The 17,147-nt window shown below is 45.7% G+C and overlaps 1 protein-coding gene and 1 non-coding gene across 2 annotated transcripts in view; one reads left to right on the top strand and one right to left on the bottom strand.

Moving 5' to 3' along the window:
* The first annotated feature begins 4,370 nt into the window (after positions 1–4,370).
* The window catches only part of RYR2 (ryanodine receptor 2), a 736,030-nt gene continuing 723,253 nt past the window's right edge, over positions 4,371–17,147 (top strand). Inside the window, exon 1 of the mRNA XM_064594590.1 lies at positions 4,371–4,473. Within this exon, the coding sequence (XP_064450660.1) occupies positions 4,426–4,473 (48 nt within the window). The 5' untranslated portion in view covers positions 4,371–4,425. The remainder of the gene's footprint in view (positions 4,474–17,147) is intronic.
* On the bottom strand, positions 15,873–15,956 carry TRNAQ-UUG (transfer RNA glutamine (anticodon UUG)). The gene has a single exon. It is a non-coding gene; the product is annotated as a tRNA-Gln (tRNA).

The following is a 17,147-nucleotide window of genomic DNA, read 5'->3' as shown; positions in this document are numbered from 1 at the left end:
TAAAATTATATTTTAAATGGAGATTAGTTTTTGTCCTATCATTCTATGATATTTCCAGTCAAAACCAGTTTTTCTTACTGTGATAGTTCACCAGAAGAAACTAGGAAATCATATGTGAACTAAACAAACTGAAACAGATTTTTTTTTAAAGTTTTTATTTAAATTCTAGTTAGTTAACATATAGTGTAATATTAGTTTCAGGTGTGCAATATAGTGATTCAACACTTCCATAGTTTACCAACCGTGCCAACCGAAGTGCTTATCATGACAAGTGCGCTCCTTAATCCCCATCACCTATTTCCCCCATCCCCCTACCCACCTCCCCTGTGGGAACCATCAGTTTGTTCTCTGTAGCTTAAGAGTCTGTTTCTTGGTTTGCCTCATTCTCTTTTTCCCTATGATCATTTGTTTGGGTTCTTAAATTTCACATATGAGTGAAATCATATGGTATTTGTCTTTCTCTGACTGACTTATTTCGCTTAGCATAACACCCTCTAGCTCCATCCACGTCGTTGCAAAGGTAAGATTCCATTCTTTTTTATGGCTGAGCAATATTCCACTGTGTGTGTGTGTGTGTGTGTACATACCACATCTTCTTTGGGCTGTTTCCATAATTTGACTATTGTAGATAATGCTGCTATAAACATTAGGAAGTATGCATTCCTTTGAATTAGTATTTTTGTATTCTTTGGGTAAATACCTAGTAGTGCAATTGCTGGATCATAGGGTAGCTCTATTTTTAACTTTTTGAGGAACCTCCATACTGTTTTCCACAGTGGCTGCACCAGTTTGCATTCCCACCAACAGTGCACGAGGGTTCCCCTTTCTCCACCTGCTCGCCAACACCTGCTGTTTCTTGTGTTGTTTATTTTAGCCATTCTGACAGGTGTGAGGTGATATCTCATTGTAGTTTTGATTTGTATTTCCCTGATGATGAGTAATGTTGAGCAACTTTTCATGTGTCGAAACAGCGGATTTTTAAAAATACTGTAAGGAAAAAATTCCCATAGCTTTTAGTAACTTTAGTAGTTTTCTTATAAAAACTATCTCAATTTTTATAATTATGAAATATAGAAAACATATCAGAGTACCAAAAATAATATTACACCCATATACTCACCACCAATATTAAACCACTTTCTGTATTTCCTTCAGTTCTTTTAAAAATAAATATGATGTGTCATTCTCCAATATGTTTTTATACTTTTAGTACAGATTAGAGATCTATAAACCTCATAGTATTGTATTTTTGTGTTAAAGTCCGCATAAATGGTTTTACAAAAATCCTCTGCTCTGTTTGCTGTTGAAGACTTATTATATGCTGAATATTGAGTACTCAGGCTATTTAGCATTGTATCACTTATGTTGAGAGAATTAAAGAAATCATAAATATAATGCTTGTTAGAAAAATGTGTAGCTTAGCTAATATGCCAAAAAGAAAAAGTAGTGAATTAGAGTTTTTATATTTTACCTACTGTATGAGTAGAATGGAGTAGTTCCCAAACATATAGTATGTATGTTTGCTTTAGCAGCAATGTCCACAATAGCCAAACTATGGAAAGAGCCCAGATGTCCATGTCCATCGACAGATGAATGGATAAAGAAGATGTTTTACACACACACACACACACGTAGGAATATTACACAACCATCAAAAAATGAAATCTTGCCATTTGCAACGACATGGATGGTACTAGAGGGTATTATGCTAAGCGAAATAAGTCAATAAGAGAAAAGCAATTATCATATGATGTCACTGATACGTGGAATTTAAGAAACAAGGCAGAGGATCATAGGGGAAGAGAGGAAAAAATAAAACAAGATGAAATCAAAGAGGGAGACAAACCATAAGAGACTCTTAATCTTAGGAAACAAACTGAGGGTTGCTGGAGGGGAGAAGGGTGGGGGGATTGCGGAACGGGCTGATAGACATTGGGGAGCGTATGTGTTGTTATTGAGCACTGGGTAGTATATGAGACTGATGAATCACAGACCTGTACCCTTGAAACAAATAATACATTAACGTTAATTAAAAAAAAAGAAATTGTCTATGTATGCATAGTTCTGCATAAAATACAGAAAGGCTCAATTTGATATGTCATAAATTTGGAAGATCAGATTACTTAACATAAAATTATGAGCCAATTTCAGAATATAGTCATCCCTCATGGAGGACTTCTATCTTTTGTGAGAACTCTGCTCATTTAGAAGCTCCTAGGAGTAAAAATTCACCTAAATTGTGATGGTTTAAGAATTAGTTGTCATGGATCACTATCCAAGAATATGTCAAGTACTTAGGTAAGATGACTAGTATCATTAAATAGAACAGAGCATTACTAGCCTTACCAGGGAGGGAAGTATTTATATTCTTTTTGGTATTAATTCTACTGGAAATACGCAAAACTAACTCAGCAAGTATAAAGTTGATGAAAGCTGCAAAGAAAATGTAAGCTGCATAGAACTTACTGGTAGATTTTAGAAACCAATTAAATGAGGCAAAATGTGTGATGTTAAACCTTCACTTTACAGTTTCATCTTTGTAGGATTTACATTTGGAAACTTTGCATATACTTATTGTTGAGTATCTTGTTTTTTGTTTTTTGTTTTTTAAGATCTTATTTATTTGAGAGATCACGAGCGGATGGGGGGGGAGGGGTAGAGGGTGAAGGAGACTCCCCCCTGAGTGGGGAGCCTGATGCGGGACTCGTCCCAGGTCCTGGGATCATGACCTGAGCTAAAGGCAGATGCTTAACCCACTGAGCCACCCAGGCGCCCTATTGCTGAGTATCTTAAGTGGAAGAGCTGTGGACCAGGAACAAGAGATTAGTGTTTCTTGTCCAAATTGTCTCAGACCCTGCATTTTGTTAGTCACAGCTCTTTGTCAAATGAGATGTGGTGAGCTACTGCATGGATTTGCGCGAGGTAGATATATATACATATTTTAAAGATTTTATTTATTTATTTGAGAGAGAGAGAATGAGAGAGAGCACATGGGAGGGGGGAGGGTCAGAGGGAGAAGCAGACTCCCTGCTGAGCAGGGAGCCCGATGCGGGACTCGATCCTGGGACTCCAGGATCATGACCTGAGCCGAAGGCAGTCGCTTAACCAACTGAGCCACCCAGGCGCCCTAGATATTCTTATTTATGCTCGGATTTCTTTAGAAATAAATGGCTTCCTGGTGAGGATAATGGGTACCAAAGTCTGTTTAGCTCATCAGTGATACAAATTTATTTTATCCCCTCCTGTATTGCAATTCGTTGTTGATTTAAAGTTTACACTTCTAACTCCTATCTGTCTTGTACCACAGGTGTCTGGCATAGGCACTCATCATATATTTGCCGAAAGAATTTGTTAAAGTTCTGTGCACCGTGCACTTTGTATGGATGACCAGCAAAAAGCACGGTACACGGAGACTAGATACTGCAGAATTCTCTTGTTGGTCAGGAATAGAGGAAATCCAAGTTTAAAATCCCCTGTGTTGGGGCGCCTGGGTGGCTCAGTCAGTTAAGCGACTGCCTTCGGCTCAGGTCATGATCCTGGAGTCCCAGGATCGAGTCCCAGGATCGAGTCCCGCATCGGGCTCCCTGCTCGGCAGGGAGTCTGCTTCTCCCTCTGACCCTCCTCCCTCTTGTGCTCTCTGTCTCTCATTCTCTCTCTCACAAATAAATAAATAAAATCTTAAAAAAAAAAAATCCCCTGTGTTGGGTAATTTAATTTTAGATTGCCCACTCCGTGCATCCGGGTGACAGATGATTCTTGCGTGCCAACCGAAGTACTCCGGCACTTAGCGCCGAAGCCCCCTCCGGGAGGAACGAACGCTGAGCCCTGGGTTTCCCCCAAGGTCTGAGGGGCTGGCGCAAGAGCCCCGGGGCTCCAGACCCGCGCGGGGGGACGGCTGAGCGCTCGTCGGGGCTCTAGGGCTCCGATACCCAGCGCAGCCAGTAAGCGGCGCTGGGCCTCGGGTTTGGCGGGCCGGAGCGGCGGGCTGCGGATTACCTGCAGCAGAGGGGAGCCGGCGAGCTCCTCCCCGCCCGCCGCCCCCACTCCCCGCCCCCACCGCGGCAGCAGCCCGGGCTCGGCGGGCTCGGCGCACTCGCTCGCGGGAGCCGGGGCCAAGCAGTCCGCGGCGGCAGGCAGGGAGCGCGAGGCCGGCGCGGCTGGGCTGCGGGGTCGCCCTCCTCCCGCACAGTGCGGCGCAGGGAGGCTCCCGCCTCGGCCGCCCCCGCCCGCGCCTCCTCCCCCAGCTCTGCAGGCGGGGACCGCCCGGCGCTCGCACCCGGCCGCCGCGGCCCCCTCCGCCCCCGGCTCCGGGCAGCGCAGCGGCAGCAGCAGCAGCAGCGGCAGGAGGCAGCGCGAGGGGCCGCCGCCACCGCCGCCGGGCTCCGCGGGGCTCGGGGGCCAGCCCCGGCGAGAAGGCGCGGAGCCATGGCCGATGGGGGCGAGGGCGAGGACGAGATCCAGTTCCTGCGAACTGTAAGCGGCGCATATCCCGTGTTTCCCCCCGGGGACGGGGGCGCCGGCGCATCCACCGGCCGGGGCCGGGCAGAGCGACGGCGGCAGCGGGGGCGCGCGGGCGGGGCGGGGTGCCCCGGGGGCTCCGGAGGAGCCGTGTGGGGGCGACGGGAGGGAAGGGTGCGCGCCCGTGCGCGCGTGGTGGAAGCCGGGGCCGGAGCGCGGCGGGAGCGCTGCGAGCGGGCGGGAGGCGCGCAGCCTGGGTCCCGGGGCGCCTCGGAGCGGCGTCTCGGAGCCGCGGGAGTCCGGGAGGAGGGGGCCGTCCGGCCTGACCTGTGGCGGGGCTGGCGCCTTCCGGATCGCCGCGGGGGAGGGTGCGGACCGGGTGGCCCGCGGGGCTCGGGGCCGGCGGGGACGCGGGCTGTCGCCGGGAATTCCGCCTCGGCGCGGTTTCTCTGGCTTGCGGGCCAGACCCGCGCGCTGTCGCGCAACCCGGGGACTCGCCTACTTGGCGTAGAGCGCGCCGCGGCCGGCTAGTCCCGGGGTGGGGGGGGGCGGGGGAGAGGAGGTGCGGGACGCGGGTCCCAGAGCTCCCCCAAATCTGGGTGCTGCGGAGGGGAGGGGGAGTCGCCCCCGTGGTCACCGCGGTTCCCCGGTGCTGGGGCCGTGGTGCTTCGACCGCTTGCAGAACGTGGAAGGGATGGGAGACGGGAGAGAGAGAGAGAGAGTGTGTGTGTGTGTATGTGCGCGGGGGTGCGGGGACATTGTGAACGTGTCGTTCTCTAAATGCTGGCTTATTGAATGCCTAGTGTGTGTGCGTGTATGTATGCGTGTGTATGTGTGTGTGTAAGGGCAGGGTGGCTGCCCGGAATTTCCACACTGGGTGGCATCAGGGAAAGGTTGGCTCCACACTAATACAATTTTTTCTCCTTAAGTACCTCTTGGCACTGCTCCTTCCTCTCGCTGATTTGTTCGAACGCTGCAGATACTTCCCAGGCTGAGGCATTGCTCACCTCAAAGCTGGGACTGGAGAGCCTCTTGGCAAAAGAAAATGCCGTAACTTCACTTTAAGAATAACCTAGTTAGCATTTGCAGCATCCTTTCCATCCTTTTCCTGCACTTGTCTCGGAAAGATATTCCCTTCCAGGATTCCCCCACCCCCGCCCGAGGACTGCAGCTTCTGCTGTCCCTTCTTTCCTCAACAGTGCAAAAGAGATCACTTCCCAATTACCTCCATAGTTACGCAAATCATGGAGATGCTGAAATTTTGAAATATTAACCAGACAGTAACTTTTAGGTGTGAAAATAGTGTAGGTGATGTATCTGGGAGCTGAACAAATGAAAAGGGTAAATTTGTCGGAGAACCTTGTAAGTGACCGTTTTTGTTTTTGTTTTTTCCTTTTGCTCTTATTGTTTTAAGGCATTCATTTTCCCTTAATATTTAGGGTGGGGGCGGAAAGCCTTTGGAAAGGACAGAATCCAGGGTCTGCATAAGATGGAGAATGATCTGAAGGAATGGCTGCATGTTACGCACCATTACATATGCTGTTAGAAGTACTACTGGCCCCAAATCCAGCTCTGAAGAGCCTGTATGCTAAAACCTTGCTCATGGGCAATGTTTGAAGCCTACTAGTCATACAGGTTATTTTTTTTAAATGAAAAACTGTCTATAAGGTTTTAAAAAAATAAGAGGCACATGGAAAGATTTTTCTCCAAACCGCGAGACCTTTTGTTCAGGTGGACAAAATATTTAGTTGCTGGGTAATTTTTAAATTCAGTTTTTTCCTTCAAACTCTATAGGGTTAAAATCAGCTAGAAAATTTTGGAAGGCTTCAGGCACTCAAGGGCTTCCTGCAGGCTTAAATGTTAAGCCAAGCTGGTTGGAGGTGGTGTTATCAGAATACTTAATAGAGGCGGGGGTAATGTGCTTGCTGATGGGGTTCTGCACATATAAAGTAATGTTAACTCTGCGCCACTCAACAGTGCCCGTCAGCCTGAGCAACACCTTTGATAAGTGGGTCCTGTGTAGAGATCTGGCAGTCCTAGGCTGGGATTTTTCTTTTAATAAAACATCCGTAGGTTGTGCTGATGATAAATGACCTTGAAAGAGATGGCACAGTGGAGCAGGGGAATTTTTTTTTTTTTTTTTTTTGGTGTAGCTTAACATCTAAAAGGAAGACATGTCTTTTCCTCTAAGTTTTACAATTTCATATGGAAATCCTTTACCAGCTCCTCTGCCTTCTGCCCTGGCTCCTTTCCATTTTATTCTTTTTTTTTTTTTTTTAAAGAGTTTATTTATTTGACACAGAGAGAGATAGCGAGAGCAGGAACACAAGCAGGGGGAGTGGGAGAGGGAGAAGCAGGCTTCCTGCCAAGCAGGGAGCCCGATGTGGGACTCGATCCCAGGACCCTGGGATCATGACCTGAGCCGAAGGCAGACGCTTAACGACTGAGCCACCCAGGCGCCCTCCATTTTATTCTCTTAACCTGAGTATGCGAATGGCTCAGAAATGGTAAATGGAGTTAGTAACGGAGAGAATGTCATTCTTATAGTAAATTCTTCTCTTTTTTATTTTTTCTGGGGCATTTCTTTGTAGTGTGCAATCTTGCAATCTTGTCATTAGGAGTTTCTTTTCACTCTTTTCTTTTCTTTCTTTCTTTCTTTCTTTCTTTCTTTCTTTCTTTCTTTCTTTCTTTCTTTCTTTCTTTCTTTCTTTCTTTCTTTCTTTCTTTCTTTCCTCTTTCTTTCAAGCTAATGATCCAGGGAGTATTAACAATTTATATATTGGATAAAATAGTTAGGAATTATGGACAAAGCTATTGTGTTTTTTTAAAAAAAAAAAGAAAATCAAACAGATAGTCATTAGGAGTCCTTAATTGTGAAGCTGAGTGATCATTTCCTATATCTGATTAGAGCACCTTAAGTATTATCTTGGATTTTTATTCAAGCACTGTAGCTCATTGACGCATCCTTGGCATCCTTCTGTCCATGAAGCTTTTTTTCTTCTATTTCTAGAAGAGGTTTGTGATCACTATTAAGGGAACCAGAGGTGAAATCTTTAATGAACTGTGTCCATGAGTTATGGCCACTGCTATGAATTAATTCCTCATCTGTGAAGGGGAGTTTTGTCACTGGTTAGTCTGTGCCAGGCCCTCTCCCATCTCTTTTCCATTATGCGATTGGGAGTTTGCTAACATTCCTTTCAAGTGCTTATGTAGTTGGAAGATCAGCTTTGATTCAGTGGCTGCCCCACCAGCTGGAAGCATACCCACTCTGATGTGTTTATCTTTGAGAGAAATTGAGAATGTGGACACGTAAACTCTGGATGTGCTGGAACAGAATCCTGTAATAAAATGAGCCCTCAGCCCATAATGTATTTGTTCACTGTCATATCCCAACATGCCCGTGATTTGGAATGTGTGGTTTATTTTATTGTAAAATTTTCATTAACTTCCTTGTGTGTCAGCGAGCTGTAATTTGGTATTTAAAACCATGGATCTTCGTGGTGATGCTCCTCTCTCTTTTTCAAGCAATGTTACAAAAGTGTAGAGAAGGAATCCTTGACTTGGAGAAAATCTATGATGTAAAATGACCTTGGTCAAGGGTTGATTTTTCCAAGTACTTCACCTTTCTTTCATTTGCATAGACAAGTTGAGTCATCCTTGGTATACACCGTGACATCTACTTTTGTACTTAGGCATAGACTGAGATTGAAAACTGAATTGGGGCTGCAAAAATTACTCCAGTGGGAATGCGCGAGCTTTCCTCCGGCTTTCCTTTGCAGAATGAACACTGTGGATTTCTTCACAGTGCGTGTCCATCTTGTGGATAATGGTAAGCATTTTAGAAAGTACTCAGCGATTAATAATAAGAATCATAAAGTATAAACACCAGTGCCCGATGGTATAATAGAGATTGGGCTGGAATATTTAGCCCCGTTTGGAGAGGTATAGGAAGGTTAACTGTACAGAGTCAGGGACTCAACAGTGCAGAACTAAGACTAAAACTCAGATCTTAGGCTCGTGTCCTTTCCAGCAGAGAAGGGCTGCTTATCGGCAGTTCAAGTCTGTTTTAGCTTTGCAGCAAACAGGATACCCAGTCACTTTTGTCAGCTGTAGGAATGTCACAGAGTACAAAGGAAAAGACTCTGAGTGAGCGGTGGGAATTTGCACCTTTTCCTCCCTTGATAATGAAGGCATGAGGAGCTTTAGATAGATACGCACTGTGGTATTTTTTTTTTTTTTTTAAGGATCTGCTGGAAATCACACCCAGGCTTACATAATTGGACTTTTTTTTTTTTTTTTTACTCAAAAATTGGTGTGTACACATTTACAGGAAGGGCAGACTCTGGAACAATTAGGGCACTAATTTATTTGACATTCAGTCTTATTTGTACTTGAGCTTCAGATAAGTGTTTTTTTTTTTTTTAAGATTTTATTTATCAGAGAGAGAGAGACAGAGGCAGGCAGAGGGAGAAGCAGGCTCCCTGCTCAGCAAGGAGCCCGATGCGGGACTCGATCCCAGGACCTGGGGATCATGACCTGAGCCGAAGGCAGACGCTCAACCGACTGAGCCACCCAGGCGTCCCCAGATAAGTGTTTTTATCAAGGCTGAATTGACTGAGAAAAGATTGCAACTTCTGGGGACCGTGCTCCTGTAGATACAGCCCTTGGTGGGAGTGAGAGGCGCTGAAGCACACATTTGTCTCCTGAAACTGTGACATTTTGGACATTTTGTTAATTCAGAGAAACATTTGTTGAACACCTTCTGTATGCACGGTGTGATATTTGGTGTTAAGGAAGCATCCAAAATGAGGAGAGATGTGGTTTGCAATTATAATCGCAAAGAAAAGATTTAGGGGCTGGCATGGAACAATCAGGAGGAGAAAAACACGTGCAGAAATTCTAGGATATTAGGGTAGGAGGAGACCTTTAGAAAACATCACCTGGTCTACCTCTGCCCCTGCCCCCCCCCCCATCATTTTGCCAATAAGGAAGCTAAAGCACAGAGAGCGGAGATGCTTTGGCCCAGTGTCATCCTCCAAATTAGGGGCTCTCTTGGTCACGCTGCTATAACAATACCATAGACTTGGTGGCCTCAACAGCAAACATTCATTTTGTCACCGTTCTAGAGGTCGGGGAGTCCAAGATCAACGTGCTGGCAGGTGCAATGTACGACCTCTTCCTGGTTTGCAGATGGTCATCTTGTTGTATCCTCATATGGCTGAGAGAGAAAAATCATCTCTCCTGTGTTTCTTCTTCTAAGGGCATGAATCCATTCATAAGGGTCCCAGCCTCCTGGCCTGCTGACCTCCTACAGGCCCCACATCCTACTAGCTTCCCACTGGGAGTTAGCATTTCAGTGTATGACTTTTAGGGGGATGCAGACATTCAGTGGCATAGAGTAACACAGAAGGTGTGAAAATCTCTGAAGAATGTCAGAAAGGTCATTTACAGAATACCATACTTCCTTACAGAGTAGATTTAAACCATTTATCCTTCTCTTCCCCTTCCCAGGGTTCACCGTCCAAATAGGCTCCTGCCTTTCTAGCCACTGACAAGGAAGCTTCTTTCCTTCTCTCTAAAGTTGCAGGTTCTCTAGACCCCAGCGCTTGCCCCCTGGTCCAGGGCGGGACTCTCGTACACATTTTCCATCCTTTCTTTGCCTCCCTCACCACTGTTCCTTCTGGTGGATCTTGAAGCAGAGTCATTGCTTTTCGTTGTTTTTTTTTTTTTTTTTTTTTTTTTTTCCGGTCATTTCTCCCACTGCACAATGTCTGGGTTTGACCCCCCGCCTCATATTGCTGCTCAGCTCTTCCCAGTGTGGTCTCCACCCAGTATTTGTCTCTTCCCCTGCTTGTAATTGCTATCTAGCTTCTTTTACCCGTCGGAACCACTCTGCTGGATGTTTCCAGTAACCTCCTCCATGCCAAATAGAAATGCTCCCCTCCACCCCTGTTCCTTTAGAACGCCTCCCCGTCTGCTAACTTCACCCTCCCTCCGGAAGCTCCTCTGTTTGCCTTTGGACACACGGCACATTTGGAGTCATTTTTATACATTTCGGTTCATGCTTTTTGGGGCTCTTTTTGCTTCTTGATCTCCAAGTCTGTGATTATCCCCAAAGATTCTCTCCCATTTCGTATTCTGTCTCTTCTGCCTTCATGATCTTATCTGTGCCACAAAGTCTGGGATCCTGGGAGTAAGAGTTTGAAAAGACTTAACAATAACCTCAAACAACTCTGAGAGCAAGAGAAATTATAGGAACTTTCTCAAGGTCATTCCTTCCTGTAGGAGAACCGCCCCCCCGCCAGATCTGAGGGTCCTCAGCCCCTTATTTTCAGCTCTTGTGGCCTCTGTTTTGACTCCCCTCCTACCTCCGGATACACCATCCTGAGCTCATGTGTATTCGGTCCCCTGAGTGGCTCTTCTTCCTGGTGGCTCTGTTGGCCAATGTCACTGCCATTTTAAGTTCTGACTCAGAAACACCGGTGTGGTCCTAACCTTCAGAAGACCTGGGTCTGAGGCCTTTCTCCACCAACACCTAGCTTAGGTACCTGGGAAAAATTTAAGAAATTTTTCTTAAACCATAAAGATCATATTAAGCATCTTAGAGGGATTTTTAAAGATCACGTGGTAGGATTCTTGGGAAAACCTATTGCAGTGCCTGGCTTATGGTAGGCGCCCCATGCATTGGTTGAGCTCTTTTTTCCTCCCCTCGTATCTCATTTGACATCATCCCCTGTGGTGTTTTCCTTGGCATCTAGCTCAGATTTAGATTTCTCTCCTATCCCAGTACTTGTTCTGACCTTCATCAGCCCTCCGCCCCCACCAGCCATTCGCAACCCACCTTGAATTCTCCTGCCATCTGAATCCTCCTAAAACCCCGTGTTCATGCCACCCCTGCCCAGTTCCAGATTCCTGTTACATCCGGTGTAACTGCTCTCCTTGGCTCATGACCCTTCATGATCTGACTTTTGACACCTTACTTAGGTTCCCCATCCTGCTGGAGCTTTTGGATTGCTCCATCCAGTTTTGACTTTACCTTTCTCGGACCTTCTCTTGAGCGTCCCAGTTCCACACATTTTGTCACTTATTCGTGGCCCTAATTTTGGTTCCCTGGTGCTCTGTGGGAGGGTTGCAACTGTGTTGGTGGGGGTGGGGGGGTGGGCATTCATTTCCCATGATGCTTAGCACAGTGTTACCTACAAGGACAGATTTGAGAGGAATTGTATGGCAATGGAAGATCAGGACAAGAGAAAAGTTCCACCCTCTCTCCTCCCCTGATTAAATGTGAAAATCACGTGAATGTGTTCAAGTGCAGAAAGAAGGAATCTGTGATGAGGGAAGTAGGCAAACAGTGGGGGCGGGAGAGCATTAGTAAGATCCCTCCTAGAGGCAGAAGAGTAGGAGGTAGGCGGTTAGGTTTTGAGAGGAGGAGAGACGAGGTGTGTGGGTGAGACAGGCATGATGGTTGGCTTGGTTGGCTGTGGGAGGGCTGCAGGGGCTCCTGGGCCAGGTCGGGGGGGCATCTGGCGTGTGAGGAGCATTTGAGAGAAGGAAGTTACGGAGACAGGTAACCTAAGGAGAGAGAATAAATGAAGACTTAAGTAGGTCTGAGTGATTGAGGCTGCTCAAGAGAGACCCTGGGTCCCTGTCAGAATTTGTATTTCAAGTGAGAAGTTTCTAGATGGTGAAATGACTTCCAGGGCACTGCAGGGCATCAAGTGGAGTAGCTTCATCCACTTATTTTCATCTCTGTTAATCGTGGGAAGAACATTGGAACATGAGGGGTTGTGGAACTTTGGGGTTGGAGGTGTCCTATAAAAATTCGTCTGGGGAAGATCAAACAGGGACTTAGCTCTGAGGTGCCCTCTGAGGTTGTTTCTTGTTGCCATGTTGAGTTCCTGGGGTCAGCCAAACTCAGATCATTTAGAAGGATGGCTATAATAAAAAACAACAACAACTGTGCCCTTGTGCTGGAAATGCATACTTTCAGTGATTTGGGGATCCCTGGAAATTCTCATCCTGGTAGATCACAGGGTTGGTCAGTCACTGAACTCCTAATGAACTTCTTTGCTAATCTCCTCTACTGTCTCAGCTTCCAAGGGCTTCTCTGGCTTGCTGGTACTTGGGTTGTGAACAAGTGGCCCATATTTCTGGGGTTTCCTAAAACATGACAGTTGGCCTCAAAGCCCAGATGGAAGGTGTATTTCCTGGTTCCTGTGGCCCAGCATAAGTTCTATAGTGATGTTTTTTTTGCAGTGAAACAGAAATTGGAAAGTTTTCCCTGCCACTAACTTGGAGTGTCCAGGGCCCCTGCCTGTCATTGCCTCCACGCTCCCTAACCAAGCAGGGTTCTTGCCAGAGTAAGGGACCGAGAGAGCCAGAGCCTTGGCTGCCCAGGTGAGACCTCCCCTAGGTGGCTGTGCACGGTGACCAACTGATGATGAGCATTTGCTGGTGTACTGGAAGAAAACCTTAATCTAGCTGAGGAGCTCTGCGGATGCAGGGCAAAGTGACCAAAACAGCAGAACGTGCTGTAGGAACTCGCAGGGCGATGGGGCCTTGCTGGGTCTGAGGAGGGCAGAGATAGGAGTTACCCAGGGGGTGCTTTGAGCACACACTTGTTCACAAGGACACACACTTCTTAATGTGCGCGTGGGAAATTCGCGTGTGATTGGTGAGGGAGGGACACAGGTTCATACACCCCCATCAACATGGCCAGAGTAACAACTCACTGTGGCCAATTTATTTTGTCCACTACGGCAAGCACTTTTTTTTTTCTTACAAAAGTTTAAGATTTAAAAAACTTTTTGCACACTCATTCCACTTCTAACGAAACTTTAATATATTTTATTTCCCTCTGAATTTAGAATCTGACTCCTAATGTTCATGTGACCCCACGGGTTTCATTCATATTTTAATACATAACCAAAGATACAAAGTAAAAGATACGTTTTTGGAGGACAAAAAAAAAAAAAAAAGAGAGACAAGAAAACGGAAAAATTACAGGAAAAATCAAATCCCTGAGTGTTGAGGGAGTTGGGACATTGTTAAAGTCAGTCACACTGACTTCATAGCTATTAAAAGTTGTGCTCACTTGTTTTCCACAGTGGGTTTCTGGTTATCACACTAAAAGGAATTATGATTTAACTTCTTTGAGATTTCACTGGAGTTTGTATTTCTTTCCCATTCAAAGAAATTCATTAAGAAATTTTGGTCTCACACACACACAAAACACACTCTACTGAGAGAAAGATAGCACTTCATACTTCTTTTCCTTCCTTCCTTCCCTCCTTCCTTCCTTCCACCTACCAAATTTTGACCCTAAAGTGAAATTCCATTAGATTAATTCATGGGTGGCAAGGAGATGTTGGTCTCTGGTGCTGCTTCTAGTACTTTCAAGGTCTTGTTTCTGTTTTTTGAGGGGAGAAGAGACAGGGTCCATGGGGGTGCTGGCTGTGAGAGATGCCATTCTTCAACAACCCGACAGTTCTAGAGGCTGACAGAAATCATCTGAAGTATGGTGGTAGCCCTGAAGGGGTAGCCTTCTCTCTGGGGTGGTTGGGGGGCTGGAGCTATTTTATATAGTTACCCACCTATGCTGTTGGTGACTTTTTTTCTGGCAGGTTCATTTTTTTATTATTATGTTCAGTTAGTCAGCATACAGTCCATCATTAGTTTTTGATGTAGTGTTCAACGATTCATTAGTTGTATGTAACACCCAGTGCTCATCACATCACATGCCCTCCTTGTACCCATCACCCTGTTACCCCCTCCCCCCACCCCCTCCCTTCTGTAACCCTCAGTTTGTTTCCCGGAGTCCAGAGTCTCTCATGGTTTGTCTCCCTCTCTGATTTCTTCCCATTCAGTTTTCTCTCCCTTCCCCTAATGTCCTCCATGCTTTTCCTTGTTCCACATATGAGTGAAATCATAGGATAATTGTCTTTCTCTGCTTATTTCACTTAGCACAATCCCCTCCAGTTCCATCCATGTTGATGCAAATGGTGGGTATTCATCCTTTCTGATGGCTGAGTAACATTCCATTGTATATATGGACCACATCTTCTTTATCCATTCATCTGCTGAAGGGCATCTCGGCTCTTTCCACAGTTTGGCTATTGCGGACATTGCTGCTATGAACATTGGGGTGCACATGGCCCTTCTTTTCACTACATCTGTATCTTTGTGGTAAATACCTAGTGGTGCAATTGCTGGATCACAGGGTAGCTCTATTTTTAACATCTTGAGGAACCTCCACACTGTTTTCCAAAGTGGCCGTACCAACTTGCATTCCCACCAGCAGTGTAAGAGGGTTCCTCTTTCTCCACATCCTCACCAACATTTGTTGTTTCCTGACTTGTTAATTTTCAGCAGGTTCATTTATATGCCCTTTCCAGAACGTCTGCTGTAAGTATCTTACATGTATTTTCTCATGAAATCCTTACAAAAGTCCCTCAGAGGCAGGGATGAAGAAATTCAGTCACCTGTCCCCTGTTGGCAGGTCCAGGCCAGGGGCTGTAGAACCCATAACTCAAAGACTCTCTGGGGTCCCTTTCTGCTGTGGATTAATGTGTTTTCACACAGGAGGGAAACCTGATGCCATGCTTTTCTCTGTGGGAATGTACTTTATAATATTGAGTGTGAATTTCTTAAACTACCAGCGCCTCACAGCATCCATGCCACATGACAGGCTCTCATTAAATGTTTGTGGAATTGAATGGAATGGATTCGGGGAGCCAATACTTTGATAATAAATACAGAATAGAGTAATTGTATGCAGAGTTGACTAGGTTATCCTAATTTAGGATGCACACATTGGGAACTGTGTTTGTTCACAGCGTAATACCAGGTATGTGGGAGATACTTGGGAAGAAGAAGAAGACAGTCCTGTACGGCTGAGGTGTCAGAACAGCGGGGCCTTGTACACGTCAGCTTGGGAGCAGTCAGCTCATGGTCCCGGAGGCCTGTGGTCTGTGTAAATTCAGAGGGGACAAAGGTGAAGAGGTGAGGAACGTGGCCATAATGGTGGGGAGGGGGGGACTCAAAGACTCCACCTCCATGAGGTGTGGGCTAAGTGGCGGTAAAAACAGATGAGATTTTACATAAGATGTGAAAATAACACAAAAGGCCGCATCTAGAATGTAGGACAACACTTAAGGTGGGAATTCAAACTTAAAGAAAATGCTGCAGAGATCTCTGAAAATGCCCCCCAATCCCACTTGTAGAGTTTCTGAAAATTTTGATTCATTTTATTTTTGGAACAAGTTGAAATTTGGGGGGATAGGCTAAGGGGTGAAAATACACATCAAAGTGCCTTTTGGGGTTATTTATTTATTTTTAAAGATTTTATTTATTTATTTGAGAAAGAGAGAACAAGTGAGAGGCAGAGGGAGAAGCAGGCTCCCCACTGAGCTGGGAGCCCAGGCTGGGACTCGATCCCAGGACCCCGGGATCACGACCTGAGCCAAAGGCAGATGCTTAACCAACTGAGCCACCCAGGCGCCCCTCAAAGTGCTTTTTTGGAAAAGGAAAGACAATATATATTTTTTCTTTTTTTTTTTTTTTAAGATTTTATTTATTTATTTGAGAGAGAGAATGAGAGAGAGAGCATGAGAGGGGGGAGGGTCAGAGGGAGAAGCAGACTCCCTGCCGAGCAGGGAGCCCGATGCGGGACTCGATCCTGGGACTCCAGGATCATGACCTAAGCCGAAGGCAGTTGCTTAACCAACTGAGCCACCCAGGCGCCCGGAAAGACAATATTTTAAAGAATTGTACTTCAGGGACAAGTATAGGTATGAGCCTAATAGGCAGAACATAATTCTTTTTCTCTTAGAGAATAGCAGCATATTGAAGGATGATGGAAGTACTTGAAAAATTTAGCAGACGCACACACACGCACGCACGCACACACAGACACATTCATGCACACATACGCAGGCACACACTGGATTTAATCCTCGATGCCATTTTGCTTTCTTCCTTATTCTCTTTTAGAATATCCCTTCCATCCCCTCTGGTCCTGGATGCATCTGACATGAGTTGTCTTCAGGGACAGTGCCCGTGGTTGGCTGTCTTGATCAGCTTACAAGTTCTGACTTGTAGGTTCAGTGAAATATCAGGAGAACATTTCTTCCTGAGTCACAGACAAATGAAAAGCTGAGATGAATACTTTCTGACTGATGGCTGTCAGGGCAGCTGAAAGCATCCTGTTCTGCTGGTGTCCTCTTTGTGACAGTAAAGGGGGCCACCGTCTGGAGAAGAGGTGTCGTTATTGAGTATAAAGGTCCCGCTGCTGCTGATGTAGAGAATGGTGTCCCTCAGGAAAGCCTGCAGAATCGGCCTAACTTAAGTCCTATTTATGCAAAAGAGGAGACAGAAATTGGTAAAGGAGAAGAGCGAATGGCAGTTTTACCCTTTCTGGCTCCAGTGCCCTGTCTTGTCTTTTCTTCCCACCACAGACAGAACTGCTTTAGTATGCATGTATGTGTTTTTGTATATTTTATTTATTTGAGATACAGTTGACATATAACATTACATTAATTTCAGGCGTACAACATAATGATTTGATAGTTGTACATATTGTGAAATGATCACCATTAACGGTAACAGGTCTCGTTAACATCCATCACCATGCAGAGCTACAAAATATTTTTTTCTCAAGATGAGGAATTTTTTTTTTTAAGATTTTATTT

This window comes from Mirounga angustirostris, unplaced genomic scaffold (assembly GCF_029215605.1).
Source record: "Mirounga angustirostris isolate CCGP_5_RB_7025 unplaced genomic scaffold, mMirAng1.0.hap1 SCAF_6, whole genome shotgun sequence".
Taxonomy (NCBI): Eukaryota; Metazoa; Chordata; class Mammalia; order Carnivora; family Phocidae; genus Mirounga; species Mirounga angustirostris.
The sequence above is the reverse complement of the archived record's forward strand: the minus strand, read 5'-3'. Positions and strand labels throughout refer to the sequence as shown.